Raw genomic sequence first — 19570 nt, forward strand, 5'->3', positions numbered from 1 at the left:
GTATAAAAAAAAATTATTTAATTTAATTTTTCTTTATTATAATTATTTATAAATTAAATATTAATAATTTATTATAAATTTTAATCAATTTTTATATATTAAACAAGAATCTCTAGATTATTTTTAAGACTTTTATTGATTAGAAGACTTAAAAAAAATAGCTTTTTTATCTGATTTTATTTATTAATTAAATTCTAATATTTTAAATAAATTATCAATAAATAAAAATAATATTGTACCATAAAATAAATTATTTATTATAAATCTTAAATATAATTTATATATTTAAAATTATCTATTTATATAAATTTTACATATAATATATTTAAACATAATATTTATTAACATATTTATTTATTATAAAATTTAATACATATATATTGCATAGGCTAAAATACTGATACATAAGTAATTACTATAACTTGTTTGTTAATGTTTTTTAATTGTTTTCTTATAAACATTTTCATCCTTTACACTTTTACAGTTAATAATATTATTATTTACTTCTAACAAAGAACAAAAACCAACACCACAATAATATATTACTAATTTTATATACACTACAATAAAATAAATATTTAATAATATTTAATATAGTTTTTAGTAGAAATAAAAATTGCTATAAAATTTTTTATCACCATTTTAACATTAGTTATTGTATGAAACGTCGTTAAAATATTTAACGACGTCTGCATATTGGTGAAGACTCTTATAATGGTTCGAAAAAATGTAAAAAAAATTTGTGGCATTTGTCATTGTCATTAAAAATTTAAGAAATGATTCATAATACTATTTAATTATTTTATCTCTAATCGATGTGAAACTTGTAAGATAAGAATTGTCATCTATTATCTTATTTTTTAATTAATTATTTTATCTATAGTTGAAGTCTCAAGTTTTTTTTCTTATTTTTTTAATTGTCTTATCTTATCTCCTAAGAGATGTGAGAGTGAGACTTGTAAATAAGAATTGCTCTCTACTTATGTATTCTTTAATTATTTTATCTATAGTCCATGTGAGACTTGAATTTTTTTTTATTTTTTTAATTATCTTATCTCCTAAAAGATGTGAGACTTATAAAAGTGATAGTTGTTTTATACTTACATACTCTTTAATTATTTTATCTATAGTCTATATGGGACTTAATTTTTTTTCAATAAATAATTATCGTTAATAATAAATTTAGGTGTGATGTAAATACATTTTTAATGACTATTATATATTAATCATTAATATTTTTATTAGATAATAAAATATAAATAATTAATTTATCACAGTTAAATAATTATCGATAATAATAAATTTTGTTATATTGATATTAACTAATATTTATTTTCCTTTTTTGTTTGAACTATAAAGATATCCCTCAACCAATAATTAGTATTCAAAAATTAATCTTTTTTTTTATTAAAAAAACCTACATATTTACTAAATGTATTATATTTTTATGACACTTAAAATTCTATCTTTTTATTTTTTTTTATAATACATTAAAATTCGAAGCTAAAATTTTATCTTTATCCTATTTTTCATAATAGTAACAAAAGTTTAACTTAAGATTCAAATTTAAAACTATATTTATTATATTTTTTATAATAATAAAAGTTAAACCTATTACACTATGCATGTCAACTTTAGTGATTAACATATATATATATGAGGAGGGTTCAAACGACACCGGTGTAAACCGCTTAATAACTTTATATTAATTGTGAATTTTAAAAATCCAACCGTCAGATTAAAAATTATATATATATATATATATATATTCTTTTTTTTATGATAATATTGAGTTTCAAATACAAGCCTCTAGTGCCAGCTCAATATATAGTTCAATTTTAATATATTTAACTATGATTGGTATAGAGGATATAAATTATTTTTTTTAGTTTGATATTTTTATTAGAATTTATATCTGTTTATGAGTATATTATATATAATTTTTAAGGTTGAAATTTTTTTTCGTTCACATTTTCTTAAAATTGTTTCATATTATTACTTTATTAATTTAATTTTCTCTAATTAACTTTCATTTATTTATCATGTGTGTATATTTATTCCTTTGGCATTTTTATCCTTTCAATTTTAATTTTTTTATTAGTTAGAAATTTTTTATGACATCAAAATTGAGAGAGAGAAATTTAAATATTACATGTGAGAGAAACGCATGCAATGAAATTTACAATTCATGTAAAAAAAAAACGTCTTTGACTAATTAATATGACAACTGGAAAAACCCTATTACAAAAAATGTAACATATGAAAAATCTTTAATATTATATATAAATAAATATATAATATTAATAATTAGACTAAAACTTTAATTTAGTCTCTTATAATATTAAAAAAATTTAATTTAATTTCTCTTTAATTTTTTGTTTTAATTTAGTCCCAATTTATTTAAAATATTTTAATATAAGATTTCTGTCCAAATTTCACAAACGGTGTTAAAGGCCCGTGAAAATTTAGTCTCAATTTATTGAAATAATATTCTGTCCAAATTTCACGAACAGTGTTAAAGGTCCGTGAGTGATTCCAAGGGTTCTTATCCATTTCGTTCTGGAAGCTCCAATCAGCATCGATGCATATGAGAATCTCAACAGAAAACCGTAAATCCTGAGACGCATCGCGAGGTGGAGAGGCGTTTCCCTTCCAACAGTCGATAAGCGTGGATACTTGATCGGACTTGAGCTCCACTGCGAGCAATTCAGCCTCGGTGTCGACCTCGCTAAGCCTGGCGAGGCTGGAAACGAGGTGGCGCAGTGCGGCGTGATCGTGCCTAGCGTGATTTAACAGCAGGTATGAATCACGGCCGTAACCGTGATTTGAAATTACGTAACGTGTTTGTAAAATTTAGACAAAAATCCTACATTAAAATATTTTAAATAAATTAAGATTAAATTAAAAAAAAATTAAAATGAGATCAAATTAAATTTTTTTAATATTATACGGAACTAAATTAAAATTTTAGCCTAATAATTAGGCTTCAAAATATTTTAACTAATGTGCAAATAGATCATTAATCAGGCTAAATTTGAGTTTGATATACAAGTTGAGTTAGAGATCTCATGTTGGCAAGCACATCAATTATTTGTCATTAATTTGTGAAAATTGAAAAATAAAAGTCAAACAGATTTGGATAAACGTATTTATACAATATTTATTAAGAACGGTGAATGCAGAGATTTTTGAATTAATAATTTTGTCCATATATACTCACTCATGCCATGTTGCTAGTTCTACACTGTTGTAGATAAATATCTCCCCCAGAATTTAAGAGACATGATATATATTTTTTAATTCAAGTTTTATTAGAAAATGAGATGGTAAAGCATTGCTTTATTTATTTCCACCTATATATGCTGGTCTAAAGAAAAGCCCAGGTAACTGATAGTAAAATACCTGCTGTTTTTATAAAAATATGTTTTTATTGGTGTCAAAAAAAATGTTTTATTTTATAAATAATTATAATGATACTATATTTTTATTTTGTAAATAATTATAATGATACTATACTTTTATTTTGTAAAATTAATATTAAAAAAAATACAATTTTTATTTATATATTTTTGATACATGGAACTATTTCTAAAACAATATAAAAATTATATTTTCACCGTTTCTATAAAATAAAACTAACTATTATTATTATTCCTTAAAATAATTTTGTTATAAATTCCTTAAAAAGCACTTTGATTTTCATGAATAAAAAAAATATGAGAACAAAATATATAACAAATGAATGTGCTTCTAGGGTGTGTTTGCTTTAAATCTCACAAGAGATGATTCAAATGACATTATATAATATGGATTCCTATGTATCTCCAAACAAAGTGAACAATGTTTATAGATTATTTATACAACAACATAATGAAGCATATATAACATTAGCTAACTTAACTTCGTTCAATCTTCTATGACCCATAACAGATTAAAGTGACAAAAAGAGGAAAAACCATAGGATATATAGATAATTCCCATGCATGCATGCATGGAAATAAAATTAAAACTATATTATATATCATGGCCATCTCCAAGCTGCCCCCCCAAACCCTCAGTACATCTGTACTCAACTGTGTCGACAACATTGGTATCAGCCTCAGCCATTATGGTTGTTGAAGAATCTCTCACCAATTCTCCACTCTTCTTTGCTGCATCCAAAGCTGTCTCCACTGTTTCCTTAGCCTTCTCTCCCACATTCTCCACCACCTCTCTTGCTTTCACTGCCCCTTCTTTTGCTGCTCCTACAATATTTGAATCACCACCCTGCATGCACATATATACTAGTTAGGAAATTAGCCAAAAATGATCATGTGCTAGCTTATGTGCAATTAATTATATAACCATAAGGGAAGGTTAATTTGTACTTGAGTATGCACATGAGCATGAGCATTAGCATTTGTGATGCACAACATGTTGCTATTGCTACTAACAATAGCAGCTTTAGAAGTGGTTGATTGGAGGTGTTTGACAAAACTTTTGCAGGAAACAACAAAGGGAAATCTCTGTGCCATTTTTTTTGTGTATATGTGGTATGCATAGGGAATAAGGTTTTATAAGAAAGAGTACTATGGAGAGAAGTGTGACACGTGGTGCATGTGGTTAGCATGAGTCATGAGAAATGGAGAATTAGCAACTCAACACGTTTAGTGTGATTATTGCATGACACTTGTCAAGGGATTGATCGGTGAAAAGGGAAGAGACAAGAACAATGTATATAGGATATGACACTCTCTTTCACCGACACATATTCCCAAAATAAGGGATTTATGCTATGAATCTTCTGCTTACTACTACCAGAACCAGAGCTTTCTTCTTCTTCTTTTTTTTTCTTTTGCATGGCATAGGAAACAAACACTGTGCTGTGGTGGAATTATTGTACCGTGATTTTATGTGATCAGCACATGATGATGATGCTATTGACTTGTGAGTTACACGTTATGTATGGTCGGACAAAGAGTTTTTCCTCCACACAGTCATTCTAGATGAATTTTATTTTATTTTTTTATTGTCATGGCAGTGCAGATATATATAAAACCCAAGCTATTAATTAGTTTACTGGATTTGGTCCCACAAGTAAAGTCTCAAAATTTTATAAATAGAAAAATATAATTAAAAAAAAAAAAAAGAATTCGACTGAAAGTGATTTCAGCTAAATTTATATCTTGGTATATATAAATTTTAATATCCTTCTATTTTATTCATTTTTAAAAATACTTCTTTTTTCATTCAACCCTCTTGTTTCCAGAAACGTCGATTCCTACCCCTACACCTTTTTTTTCTTTCTTTTTTCTGAAAAGGTTGCGTTCTTGAATGTATCGTTTCCTTTTTTTTTTCTTCAAATAATATTTTGTTTCGTTGAGGCCCTTTGTTCTTCTTCTTTCTGGAAAACTTGATTTCACTCTATTCTAGCTAGAAACATTATTCCTTTGTGTTTCCCAATTTTCTCTTATTGGAGTTTTTTCATATCTTCTAAAAAAGATATTTCTTTGCCCTCCTAGTGTCCACATACAATAAAAAAAATTAAAAAATAGTTTTAATGACATAAAAAAGAATTAAAAATATATTATAATAAAATGGACTTTTAGTGACATTAATATGATTTTTAATGATAATAAAAATTGTTACAAAATCTTTTACCAGTATTTTTATATTAATTATTGTATGTAATGCTGTTAAAACATTTAATAATCTGCATGCTGGTAAAAACTTTTCTAATAGTCAAGAAAAGTGTATAAATTGTGGCATTTTTTTATTAATATTTAATATATTTTTTTTATTATTACTAAAAGTTTAAGAAATAATTCATAATATTTTTTAATTATTTTATTTATAGTTGACGCGAGATTTAATTTTTTTATTAAATAATTATTATTAATAGTAAATTTTAGTATGATGTAAATACTTTTCAATAATTATTATATATTAATTATTAATATTTTTATTAAATTATAAAATAAAAATAATTAATTTATTATTACTAAATAATTGTTGATAATAACAAAATAAATTTTGTTGTAATGATATCAAGAATTATTTTTTAGAACAAATATAAACCAATTTCAAAACAAAAAATTGTAACTGTTTATACAAATAATGTTCTGAAATATATATATATATATATATATATATATATATATATATATATATTATGAGTCATTTATTTTTTATTTCTTGCATGATATATATATATATATATATATATATATATATATATTTTAATAAGTACATCTTTTTTATTATTTAAAAAATAAATTTTTAAAATATTTTTAATTTTTTTATTCTCTAATTTTTTAATTTTATACTTTAAAATTTTAATTTAACATTTTCTCTTTTTTTTCACATATATCTTTTGCTCCTTCTTTTAATTTTCACATGCGTCCCCTTATTTTTTTTCTACTCCTCACCTATTTTAGTAGATAGTTATAGACTTTTTTCCAACTTTCATATTATTCTCTTCTCTCTTTGATCTCTTTCAATTTTTATATTATTACCTTCTTCATCTTCTCTTTCAATTTTTACATACACCTAAAACATAAAATTGGTGCGGGACAATGTTATCAGGATTGGTCCAAGAGTAAGACCAATAATGCCCTCATTTAGGCTACCTTCACAAGAAATATTTTATATTAATATTTATATAATTATTTTAAAATTTCATAATTTAAAAGTCACTTTTTTGCATTCTTAAAAATTCACTTTAAAAGATCTATCTCTAAAAGATATATAAATATAAATATTTTTTTTAAATTTATCTCTAAAATATTTTTATTTTCTATCAAAGTATGTTATTATTAATTTTGAAAAATATCAATTTAAGATTATTTAGGCCTAATAATATGTAAGCTGATCTTGAGTAATATTGTAGACACGTATAACTTTCTAAATAATGTCGAAGGTTGCGAGTCAATTTCTTCAATCACTCCCTCTCCTTTTACACTTCTAAAAATCACAACATTAAATTTTGTGTTATAGAAAATAATTGCATGAAACATTAATTTTAGTGTTCCAAAATTTTGTTTTTACATACTTCTAGAAAATACTTTTTAGAACACTAAATTTACTGTTATAAAAAGAACTTTCTAGAATTACATAAAAAAACACACTTCTGAAAATTACTTTCGAACACTAAAATTAGTGTTTTGACAAGTACTTTCCAAAAGTGTGTTATTTTACACAATTCAAAAAATAACTTCACTATTTAAAAAATACTCTTAAAAATATTAAAAATAATTCTTTGAACGATATTTTTTGAAACACTAACTTAAATGTTAAGGTTTCTAAAAGTGTAGAAGGAGAGAAAGTGTTTGAAGAAAAATTGTGTCTGACTAGACACCTTTGATGCTATCGAGGAAACTGCATATGCCTACAATATCGTCATGCACTAGTTATGTTGTTTGGGTGCATGTAAAAATTGAAAAAGAGGAGAATAAAAAAGAGTAATGTAAAAGTTAAAGGAATTAAAACTATCTACTAAAAGGTGGGAAGTAGGAGAAAAATAGTAGAGTATATGTGAAAATTGAAAGAGAGGAAAAGAGGTGTGAAAAAGAAGAGAAAGCTAAATTGAAAGTTGGAAGTGTAAAATTAAAAAATTAAAAATATTTTCAAGTTTTTTTTAGAAAAAAGGAAATGTACTTATATGAAAATTATATATATATCATGAGCCAATAAAAATTTGGGTGTAGAAAGCAATCCAATAGCAAGTTGAAACTGCGAGCTGAGTCCGTGCTTAATGTGTGGACTAAAGCTGGCCCAATGATGTTGTTACACTGGCCCAAAATCCATTGAAGACTCTCGCCCCATTTTGAACACACAATTTCAATATTCACCCAAAAAAAGATAGACAGACTTTCACAAAAAAAATGTGATTAATTATTAAGATACTAATGATTTATCGTGATTGTATGTTATTAAGAAAAAAAATACAAAAAAAGAATTGTCATGAGATGAGTGAGTAACTAACCTGCTGCTAATACATTTGATCAAGTTTAGAATTTACATATCATTTTGAAAATAATGATTTTTTAATTACGGTATCGATATAAATATTTAGGTTTAATTATATTTTTATCCCTCGTGTATTATAATTGTGTAATTTTGATCCTAAAGTTTTAATTGAGTAATTTTAGTCTCTAAAGGATTGCAATTGTATGATTTTAGTACTTTAATTTTTAATTAAACAATTTTAGCCCTTCAAATATTATAATTGTGCGATTTTAGTATCTCTCATTAAGAATTTAATAATTTTAATATATATATATATACACAATATTTAAAATTATACAATTATTTATCTATTCAAGTTAACGTATATTATGATTTTCATTAGTCAAATGATATATATTTATTATTACTAAATAAATAAATTTATATATTTCATAATATTATTAATATATTTATAGATAAACTAATAATTTGATAAATATAACTTATTATATATTAATATACTTTTACAAAAATATAATTATATTAATTAAAAATATACATATCTTATCTAATATATTTATATTTTTGTAAAAGTATATTCATATATATTAAGTTATATTTATCAAATTATTAATTTATCTATAAATATATTAATAATATTATTGATATTAATTTATTAACAATATCAAAATATTAATAATATATAAATTTTATTTATTTGGTAATAATAAATATATATCATTTGCTACATTAACGAAAAATTATAATATACGTTAACTTAAATAAGCAATATAATTTTAAAATATTTTATATATATATATATTAAAATTTTAAAATTATTAAATTTTTAATGAAAACGATTAAAATCGCACAATTATGATATTTAAGAGACTAAAATTGTTCAATTAAAAATTGAGGAACTAAAATTGCACAATTGTAATCTTTTCAAGATTAAAATTACTCAATTAAAACCCTGAGGATCAAAATTGCACAATTACAATACTTGAACGATCAAAAATACAATTAAACCAAGTAATTATCGTAAAAAATTATGACTAATCTTTGTTAAAGGTCATGAGTATATATAAGATATATTTTTTTAACATAATATATTATATACCATAGATCAATATTCAAACTCTAAACAACTTAATTAAGAGATATAAATCGCAACGATTTTTTAAAATACTAGAAAAAAATTAAAATATCTTTCAAAATTCTCATTATCAAAATGCACAATTTATTAATACAAATTCACAAATATCATAAATTTTCTAATATATCCAAAAGAATTTATATCCTTTCTAGTATAAAACATATTGAACAATGGAATTTATGGTTGTACAATTTTTTTATAAACAAATGAATAGTTATTAAAGAATTTGTAATCTTTTTATTTAAAAAATTTCCTTACTTGAAGGAAAATTGCGATTGCAAGTACTTAAAAATTATGGTTAAAGTATTATTGTTTAAATAATTATAGATGAATTTGTCGCCTTATCTTCTCTTCACACTTAAAGAGTCATATTTTTTTATTTTGCTAGACTGAGAGTAAATGAACTTAGAGTTACTTCGCTTAATATCTCATTTTCTATATCAAATTTTAATGATACAATTGTTAAATTAAAAAATTTTAATACATAAATTAATTTTATAATTTTTTTTAAAATTTATAATTTATTTGACACTATATTTCATTAATTCAAGTTGACAAATAATTATAAAAATATTTTATACATTAATTTTAAATTAATGAAATAAATAATCAAATAATTTTTAATTTTTTTATTAACTTTCCAAGATCTATACATTAAAAAAATTTAATTCAAAATTAAATTGTTATAATTTGATATAAAATGAGTTATGATTGAAATAAATATAAGTAAATTTACTCTTAAAATAAATGAATTTCATATATATATATATATATATATATATATATATATATTAATTCTCATTCCTAAAATAATTAAAACCTCACGTAGATTATCAAAGCTTCTTAATATTTCACATTTATGATTATATTTTATTCATAAAGAATCTCAAATAAAATTTTCTCATCATCGTTATATTACTTCCCTACAAACATCCTCCTTCCAAAGGAATCCTATTTATATGAATAGACTTGTATGATTGTATCGAACTCATCTCTTACAAAAGTTTCGATCTTTCGGCCGAAAAGAAAGACACAAAAAAATATTAACAATTACTCGTACTTTTATTAAAAAGAATGTTAAATATCTCTTTTGGTCCCTTACAATATTTTTTTTGTTTTAATTTAGTCTCATTTTAATTTTTGGTCTCAATTTGGTCCCCAATAACTTAAATTAGTGCAATTTGGGACTTTCGTCCAAATGATTTAGACGGAGTTAACTGTTGGCCACGTGACATCTATGTGGATGCCACGTGGATGCAACGTGGACGCCAAAATTTCCGAAAAAACACCCGTTCTGCAACCAGAACGACCCGTTCTGATTTTAGAACGGGTCATTCTGAATTCAGAACGGCCCGTTCCAGAACGGCCCGTTCCAGAACGCCATGCTTTTTATTATATTTTTTTTATTATATCTATATTAATAAATATATAATAAATATAAAATACAATAAATTAATATTCATTTATGAATAAAACTAAAAAAAATCAAATAAGATAAGACCTTTCAAAATATTTCTTTGATTTGAATTTATCCAGTTCAAAATCTTGACTAAAATGCCGCAATGTATTTCAAAAATTGAAAATAAAATTCAGGGTTTAAGGGTACCTCCTTAAGAACAGGTTGTTATTGTTGGGGTACATCGTCAATGACTTTAAGGAAAAACACTGTTTCGTTTTATCCTTGACTGTATAGTGTCAATTTGGTAGTAAGTGGTTCACTCCAGTTTGACTAACAATGAAATAAAACTTGTTACCATTGTCCTTAGTGATACACTGCATCATCCTTAATGATATACTGTATAGCCCAAATGTTTAGCGATTGAAGTTATTAATCCTCATTAACAATATTACTAAATCTAGTGTTTGAAATGCTTTGTATTTTTCTTATAAAAAAAATGCTTTGTATTTTGGTTGTTTGTGCACGAAATTCTGGACCAGAACGGCCCGTTCTGAAACCAGAACGACCCGTTCTGAAACCAGAACGGTCCGTTCTGGTTATACTGTTGATATGTTAATTTTGGACCTGGAACGGGCCGTTCCAGGTGCAAAGTTTACACACCAATAATGTAACTAGAACGGGCCGTTCTGGTTTCAGAATGGACCGTTCTGGTTCCAGGTGTATTCAAGTATTTTTGGATCCACCTACGTGGCATCCACTTAGCATCCACGTGGCCACCAGTTAACTCCGTTTAAATTATTTAGACGGAAGTCCCAAATTGGAACGATTTAAATTATTGGGACCAAATTGAGACCAAAAATTAAAGTGGGACTAAATTGAAACAAAAAAATATTGTAAGAAACCAAAAGAGATATTTAACCTAAAAAGAAAGACCAGAATTAACAACTGAACTTGTACATCAACTCCTATAATACTGTTTTAATTTAATTAGTTTATTTTAACTTAATTAGTGATATATATCAAATTCATTTTCAACCACTTTAAATATCCCGAAAAAAAAACTTTTATAATAATCTTTTATCATTCGATAGATGTATATAACTAGTATTTGAATACGTATAATTCAAATATTAAATATTTACTATATAATTAAAATTTATAATAAATCATATATATATATATATATATATTATTTAAATATATAAATTATATTTATAATTAGTACATGTAAATATTTTTAAACATGTAGTTTTTTTTAATTTAATTTAAAAATATTAATATTTAATTAATAAATAAATTATGATAAATAAAAATTGAATTAAACTCCCCTAAAAAAATTGAAATAAATAAAAAATTTTAAAAATTCCATCCAAGAACAGTCCCTAAAAACAGGACAACATTAAAATTTAAGATTTAAATTTAAATTTTTATTTAAATTTGTGTTTAATATATAAAGATTCATCTTTTAAAAAATTAATTGTTGATTTTTTCATTATTTTTGGACTACAATTAAACTTCAATTATCTTGAGAACGGCTAATGCTATTTTTAATTGAAATAAAAAGTTTTTCTCGATAAATCTTATAAAATTCACCCCTAGAAGTTGATTAAACGAAAGTTGAAGACGAAAAACATTTAAAACATTGCACACATGATAGTATCATTTTGAAAAGAAAAAGAAAAAGCTAAAGAACAAAATATAAATTAAGAGGATTGTTTTCTTCTTTAACAACATTGTAAGTTTGCTATGTCTTCTTCTTAGTATTGGCCTTGAAATATATGTTAGGACTAAGCGGTGAAGGCAACATTGCATTGGGCCCGAAAATAGAAATAGGTAAGTTTTGGTCATGATTTTGGGAGGCCCAGAAAATGTTAGGAGTCTCCATTACTGTTTGAGGTGATTTCATTTTTTTTTACCTCTCTTAGTACTCTTATAGTCTTATCTTATGTTTTTATCTTTTTGAAAATTAGTTTTTGGAATGTTATAAATAATTTCTAAAAAATCTAATTTTGGAAATAAGGGGGAAAAAAAGTGGCAAGAAAATTACTCAAATGCAACTATGTTCTTTTCGGCTGGTCAAAAGAAAAAGCCACAAGTACAAAAGTCCAAACGCCAAAACAGCCTTGTCTGTCTATATATGCCATTTGTTGGGTACTAGGATTATTTCTCCACTTTTGGAAAGTATTTTCAGAGTTTTAGGATTGCATACTTCTCTTTAAATCGTAACATTTAACATATATAATTTTTTTTCTTATTGTAAATATTTTTATATAAAATATTAAATCAATAAATTAACTCTCAAAATAAATAGTACTACAAGATTGTCAACAATTCACTCCCAGTTTTGATATAATTTTTAATCATGAAAAAGGGTATGGAAAACCCATACTAATTGTTGTAGGGTCCGAGGTATTTTTGTCCATAACTTGCACCCTTGTGATCTTTATCCACTATTTTCTCCTATGCCTCTATTTTCAACTAGACATCAAATCAGAGAACAATTCCAAATTGCTTAGCCTCATTTTGTAGTTGAAAATTTTTAATTTAAAATGTGAACGTATCAATTCTACTTTCATAGATGATGACTTGACCAACATCATTTCTACTTTTTGATGTCTAAAGTACTGCATCTTAAAATATAAGGCATTATTGGTCACCATACGCGGAAGAGAAATTGCTTGGATATGTTTATAACCACCCAATTTGTGCATTAGGTGAGTTCACACCAAGTTGCTATGGAAAGAGATAGAGGCCTCACCTCTGCTGCCAAAAAAGCTTAGGCATATATTTAAATGTGTTATTGCAACTTTGTGGTTGGTTTCATGGGATTTTAGGTTAATCAAAACTTTTGAGACAATATACAATTTCAAGCAACCATATAAATTTCTTCCATTCTCTACAAAAAGCCACTTTTTAAGTGTTGGTGTTCCTCAGCCAGCTCCTGCTGATTAAAGTAATGGCATTGGAGGGTTTCAATTAACATGGAAAAGACAGTCTCGTGTATAATAGATGGCAGTGGAATTTCACATCAATGTTATGATGGGATTTATTTCTTCAGCCAATTGATGAATTCCTTAGTGCATATTCCACTCATCTTGTTATGCCCATGATGCCCCCACTTTTCAAGAAGTGTTTTGTCCATTCCCCCTTAAACCACTAGGAAATGTTATTCCTTTTGTGAGTGAAGGGATCATCCCATGAATGACCAATTTAGTTTTAGTCAACGTTTTTCCCTCAAAAACTCTTTGACTGGAAGATTGAAGCCCAGCAAATTCTTATTCCACAAGAAAAAAAAAAAGAAAAAAGGTTGGAAAACGACTATCAAACAAATATTATCAGGCATTTCACTATTGGATAGTCTTTGATTGCAATGAAATAGACAAGGAAGTATCACTTGCTTTAAGTAGAAACATTTTTATATCTGCATTATCCTACTGTGAATTTTGGGGAAAATAAAAGCCTTTCACATAGAAGAAAGAATGATGACATGAATACTAGACAAAACCTTGAGTTGAAGAGGCATAAACACCAAAATGAGATAATGAAATGAGCTTCTGCAATGATTATTTATTTATTTATTTTTAATTTTGGCATTAGAAGATAGGACCCGGGAGGCTCAACAAGAACCAAAAAAAATTGCTATTCTGGGAGCTATTAGTGTGGCTGGTAGTAAAATGGTTACCAAAAAAAACAAACATTAGTGATTTATACAGGCTTGCTAATGCCACAAATGTGCGCATGCAAGGGTGGCCTGCTGAGACAAATTGCTAGGACTTTATAGTTATTTTTCCCTGTTGAAATAAGGTTTAAGGAAATACCTAAATGAAGTGTGAGAACTAATTTTGCTAATCATTTATAAATGCAGAAACTACATATACTACTTTTGCGTTATCACTTATAAATGTAGAAACTATATATATATATACTGAATCAACTCTTGTTAAGAAAAAGAAATGGTGCATGCATGCTGTTTAGGTACAAAGACTACAAATTGGAGCCACACAAAGTGAATCTTACCAACAATCAGGAATAGACAAAAAATCCAAGACTGAGTGATTTAGACCAGGTAAAGAAGTCAATCTGAGAAAAAAGACACCTATATTTGGAAGTATTAGAAATCAGTTTGTCAAAAATCGCCATGCATCACATGCACATGCACACGCATGGAACAGCGAACGAGTCCGACTAAGACATAACATTAAAATCACTAACAATTGGACACAGATTATCAACGAAAAAGAAAAGCTAAAAATATTCATACTGCTTATTGAAAGACGATCTCATAGCCAAAATTATCATTTATACATATTACACCTATCGGTATTAATGAACTAAAGGACTAAAACGAAATAAGGAAGTTGCCATATCAATTACATTCCACCTTCATACAACAAACTTGCTTTACAACTGTGTAATCAATGATACAATACAATACACTAACCAAAACCAAAATATGAGGGCACCAATGCAACTAAGAACATTGTTGAGGTCCATCAAATCTTACACTATCAAGCCATGAAACAACTGCTTCGATAGAGGGTCTCTGCCTAGGATCTTGGTCTAGGCATTTACAAGCAATGGCAAGCACCTCCAATAGCTGTTTCTCATGATCCTTCAGCCAAATTGCTGGATCAAAAATTTCCTGCTCCTTATTCTCAGATTTCATCTGAAACACCCAAGAAACCAGATTTCTGCAATTCTTCCCCTTGATCACTTCCACAGGCCTTCTACCAGTAAGAAGCTCGAGAAGAACAACACCAAAACTATAAACATCACCCCTGAAGGTTGCTGTCAGTGTCTGACTATATTCAGGAGGAATATATCCTAAAGTTCCTACCAAGTCAGTTGTGACATGAGTGTCATATGGTTGAAGTAGCCTTGAGAGACCAAAGTCAGCCAAATGAGCTTCAAACTTATCATCCAAAAGTATGTTGCTAGATTTAACATCTCGATGCACAATGTATGGTTCACAACCCTTGTGCAAGTAAGCTAATCCACGAGCAGCACCTTGTGCAATCTTGAGTCTTGCATCCCATTTTAGAGCTGAATTTTCATCCACACACTCATGTAGCCAATAATCCAAGCTTCCATTCTCCAAGTATGAGTATATTAGTAATCTGTCATTGCCATGCCGACAATATCCTTTAAGAGAAACAAGGTTCTTGTGTTGAGCTCTTGAGAGGGCCTCTACTTCAGCTTGAAATTCACGTTCCATCTGACCACAATCCCCTGAAAGTCTCTTGATAGCTGCTTTTGTTCCATTTGGAAGACATGCCTTGTAGACAAGACCAAACCCGCCACAACCAATAATATTTGCCTGGTTGAAATTGTTTGTGGATTTTAACAAATCTGCAACTGTAAGATCCTTGCAATCTGAATTCTGAAAAAGCACCAACTTTGAGGAAACAAGTGCTTCGGATAACCTGTGTGGTCTGCTACCCAGTTCCTCATCAAAGTTATCGATAGGCTTATCTCCATCCCTCCTTGACATTCTTAGCAAAATAATTGCAAGAAGCAGTGCAAGCCCTATGCCTATACTGATTGTTATGCCAAGGACATTGCCTCTACCATGTTTTCTGGAAGAACCAGAAGTGGTGATAGGCTTTGTATTGTTGACAGTTTTGCAAGGAGAATCAATTTCCCTACAAAGCCCCAGGTTGCCTTCAAAGCTAGAACTAGGGAAGCTTAAAAACTGCCCCCCGGTTGGAATTGGTCCTTCTAGGCGATTATATGCCACACTGAACTTTGACAAGAATGTGAGATTGTTAAATGATGAAGGAATTTCTCCAGACAGATCATTATAAGATAAATCTAAAGATTCCAAGTTCTCCATCTCTGAAATAGTGCTAGGAATGGTACCGGTGACGTTGTTCCTGCTGAAATCTAAGACATGCAGTGCTTTCAATCGACCAATTTCAGGCCATATATTTCCACTTAATATGTTGTTGCTCAAGTAAATTGAAGGAGGGAAACTTGAGGCCTGGTTATATTGCAGCCCATTCACACTAGTGTTTCTCTTGACAAAGAGAGGAATGAATGCAAATGCAGCAAGATTTTCTCTACTACAGTTTGGGCACATGAGGCCCTTCAACTCTGTCAAACTTTTTGGTATTTCTCCTGTGAGAGAATTATTTGAGAAATCCAAGTAGAACAAATTGTCCATCTGACCAATCCAAGAAGGAATACTACCATTCAAATGGTTCCAAGACAAGTCAAGCACAGCCAACTTCCTGCAATTGGATAGCCAAGAAGGAATATGGCCTTTAAGACCACAATTTCCAAGTGCTAAAATCATAAGGCTCTCAAATCCAACTTTTACACTTTCTGAAATTTCCTCACCATGGAAATTCTTGGTGAGGATAAGGGTGGTGAGATTTTTGCACTGCTGCAGAACAGAGACCGCCCCAGATAAGTTCTCAATGCTGTTGTTTGACAAGGATACAAACAAGAGTGAAGTGAGGTTGGCATAGTTTTCAGGGACAAAACCAGTTAAACCATTCCTAGCAAGGTTTAAAACTTTCAATTCACGGCAATAGGACAGGGAAGTTGGAAGGTGTCCAATGAAATGATTAGTAGCAAGGTCAAGTGTTTGGAGACTAGACAAGCCAGTGAAATTAAGATCTATAGGCCCTGACAAGGAATTATTCCTAAGATTAAGCACCCTAAGCTTAGAGCATAAAGCCAAGGAGGAAGGTAAGGGCCCAGAAAATGAATTGGCACGTGCTTCTAATTCTTGTAGCTGCAAAAGGTTCCCAAACACATTCGGAATTTCCCCAGAAAACCGGTTTCCAGAAACCACCAGCTTTTTCAAGTTAGAGAGCTTACTTAGTTGCTTGCTTAACTGGCCAGATAAATTGTTGGCAGAGAATGAGAGTTCCTCCAAGGCTGACATTGAATACAAGGAATCTGGAAGAGGGCCAGAAAATGAATTTCTATCCAAATGCAACTGTTGGAGAGATGTGGTGCAGTTGTCCAAGCCTTCAAGACCACCAGCAAAATGATTTGTAGATAAATCAAGGGTGTGAAGACCCTTGGAAGAACTGCAAACTTGTGAATTGAAACTTCCTGTGAATGAATTGTTACTAACGTTGAGAGCAAGGAGATGTGGGAATTCCCCAAAAGGGAAGAGAACTCCAGAGAGTGAATTGCTAGAAATATTCAATACTTCAATGGATTGCAAACCAGAAAGAGCCTCAGCAACAGGTCCAGACAGCATATTATGGCTCACATCAAGGAACTTCAACTGCTTCAACTTGGAGAACTCTACAGGAAAACCACCCTTGAGGTGATTAAATGAAAGATTCAGCACATTGAGCTGATCTAGCTGTCCCAAAGAGGGTGAAATTTTCCCATTGAGACCCATTTGAGGCAGGATCAACTTGGTCACTCTACTAGCAACTGTTCCACCCCCACCAGTCACATTATCACAAACAACTCCAAGCCAGTTGCAGCAGACAGTGTCATTGGACCATGCTGTGGTGATAGAGCCACTTGTAAGATTGCCTGCAAACTCCTTCAGGGCAGATAAATCATGAGGGTCACAAGATGGGGCTTGATTGCCAAGACCCAGAGACAAGCAAAGTAAGCAAGCCAAGAAACACCACTGCAAAAGTGTCACTGAGAAACATCTGAGCAGCACCATTGCTGAAACCAAACTGATATACTCAGCTCAGAATCAAGGCTAAGCTCCCATGAACACAACAGAAGCTAGCACCACTGAAAAGTACTGTGCTTGAGAAGAAGAACTCCACTTGAATTTTAATCACAGCTCCAAGACTTTCAAACTTCAAACTGCAACAAATAAGTTGCTCCTTGCAAGGGATTGCAAAGGAAATCCCGAATTTCAAGGAAAAGATTTGGATCACCAATCCCCACCAAAACCAAATCCCAAGAACAAGAGATCTAGACAGTGGAAGAACCCCTACTCAATCTGAAACCAGATTCAGAAACACCACCCTTGAAGAAAGAGATATAGGATGCCCAAATGAAGATACTTATATCCCATATCCCCAAACACCAAAGAAAGTAGAACATGGACCATATGGCAACAGCTTGCGGACGAAGCAATCAACAGTGGCCATTAAAAAATAAAAGTGAGACAACAATCAATAACACAAGTAGAGAGCGTGAGATCCCTCAGTCCCCACCTCAAATGTAAGATCTTTGACCCAAAAAACAAAACCCCAAAACCTCAGAACTGAACTCTACTCAACAACCACCATTTAACTAGAAAAAATCCCACGGGATCTCTCAGGACTCACAACACACCCTTTTGCACAAAAATGAAACCTGTGTTTACTTGGTGCAGCAGAAACCGGAAATGTTTGAAATTTAAGCTCAAGGAGGAGAACAAAGAAAAGGGCAGCCAACAACAGTGCCCTGAGAACCTAATCTCAACAAACTTTCATCAAACGGGTCCCCTTCAGCTTCCGAACCAAACCCTTTTTTTATTATTTTTTTTGTATCATTCCTCTTCTAAGATTTTGATATCTCCTTTTTGTGTCAAAGGGTAATAGCTGTCAGATCTCTCTGATTTTCAAACCCAAACAGTGATAGATAGAATCTAGAGGAAGACAAGGATAGCAGAAATCTCAAATCAAGGAACTATGATGTAGGAGAGATGTAGAATGGTAAAAGACAGAAAAGGAAAGTTCTCTCTCTTTACTCAGTATCTTAATATTAGAAGAAATAAACATTTTTATTATCAAAACTTTTATAACTACGTATTAAACAATGCTATTTAAAACCATACCTTCGTAATAAGCTTCGTGTTTTTCTGTTTTGCTTTGCCTCGCTTTTTTCTTCGGTTTTAGCTTTCCATATATAACCAAAAATAAAAGTCCATCTTCTATATAATAAATTTCGTATAAAATGTATTTAATAATAAAATATATTTAAAAATATCTATCGTAATGTATTCTAAACATTAGTAAATAATACATGCATGGAAAGACTAATATTTTTTTACAGTATCATCAAATCACAAATTTATAATTTTATAATAATTATTTTAAACTTTATATCAAAAATAATTTTAATTAATTGACAATAATTTTATCTAATCGTCATCAACTCTTCACTATTTGTTA

At 28.8% G+C, this 19570-nt stretch overlaps 2 protein-coding genes across 2 annotated transcripts; both read right to left on the reverse strand.

The window, feature by feature from the left end:
- Nucleotides 1-3823: 3823 nt before the first annotated feature.
- On the reverse strand, nucleotides 3824-4553 carry LOC109815570 (uncharacterized). Its single transcript, XM_020380321.3, has 2 exons — nucleotides 4368-4553; nucleotides 3824-4266 (listed from the first exon to the last, which is right to left on the reverse strand). The coding sequence occupies exons 1-2, from the start codon at nucleotides 4512-4514 to the stop codon at nucleotides 4015-4017; spliced, it is 399 nt and encodes a 132-aa protein (XP_020235910.3). The 5' UTR covers nucleotides 4515-4553; the 3' UTR covers nucleotides 3824-4014.
- Nucleotides 4554-14706: 10153 nt separating this feature from the next.
- On the reverse strand, nucleotides 14707-19252 carry PSKR2 (phytosylfokine-alpha receptor 2). The gene is made up of 2 exons (XM_020380311.3): nucleotides 19234-19252; nucleotides 14707-19044 (listed from the first exon to the last, which is right to left on the reverse strand). Exon 2 carries the CDS (start codon nucleotides 18121-18123, stop codon nucleotides 14953-14955), a length of 3171 nt encoding a protein of 1056 aa, XP_020235900.2. The 5' UTR covers nucleotides 18124-19044; nucleotides 19234-19252; the 3' UTR covers nucleotides 14707-14952.
- Between the last annotated feature and the right edge of the window lie 318 nt (nucleotides 19253-19570).

Source organism: Cajanus cajan, chromosome 10 (genome assembly GCF_000230855.2).
Source record: "Cajanus cajan strain Asha chromosome 10, NIPB_CcT2T_4, whole genome shotgun sequence".
Classification (NCBI taxonomy): domain Eukaryota; kingdom Viridiplantae; phylum Streptophyta; class Magnoliopsida; order Fabales; family Fabaceae; genus Cajanus; species Cajanus cajan.

Bases quoted from the DNA above. Each gene is read 5' to 3' on its own strand.
- LOC109815570 (XM_020380321.3), bottom strand. From the start codon at position 4,514: ATGGCACAGAGATTTCCCTTTGTTGTTTCCTGCAAAAGTTTTGTCAAA. The intron at 4,267-4,367 runs GTACAAATTAAC...ATGTGCATGCAG, and splicing joins ATGCTCATGTGCATACTCAA to GGTGGTGATTCAAATATTGT.
- PSKR2 (XM_020380311.3), bottom strand. From the start codon at position 18,123: ATGGTGCTGCTCAGATGTTTCTCAGTGACACTTTTGCAGTGGTGTTTC.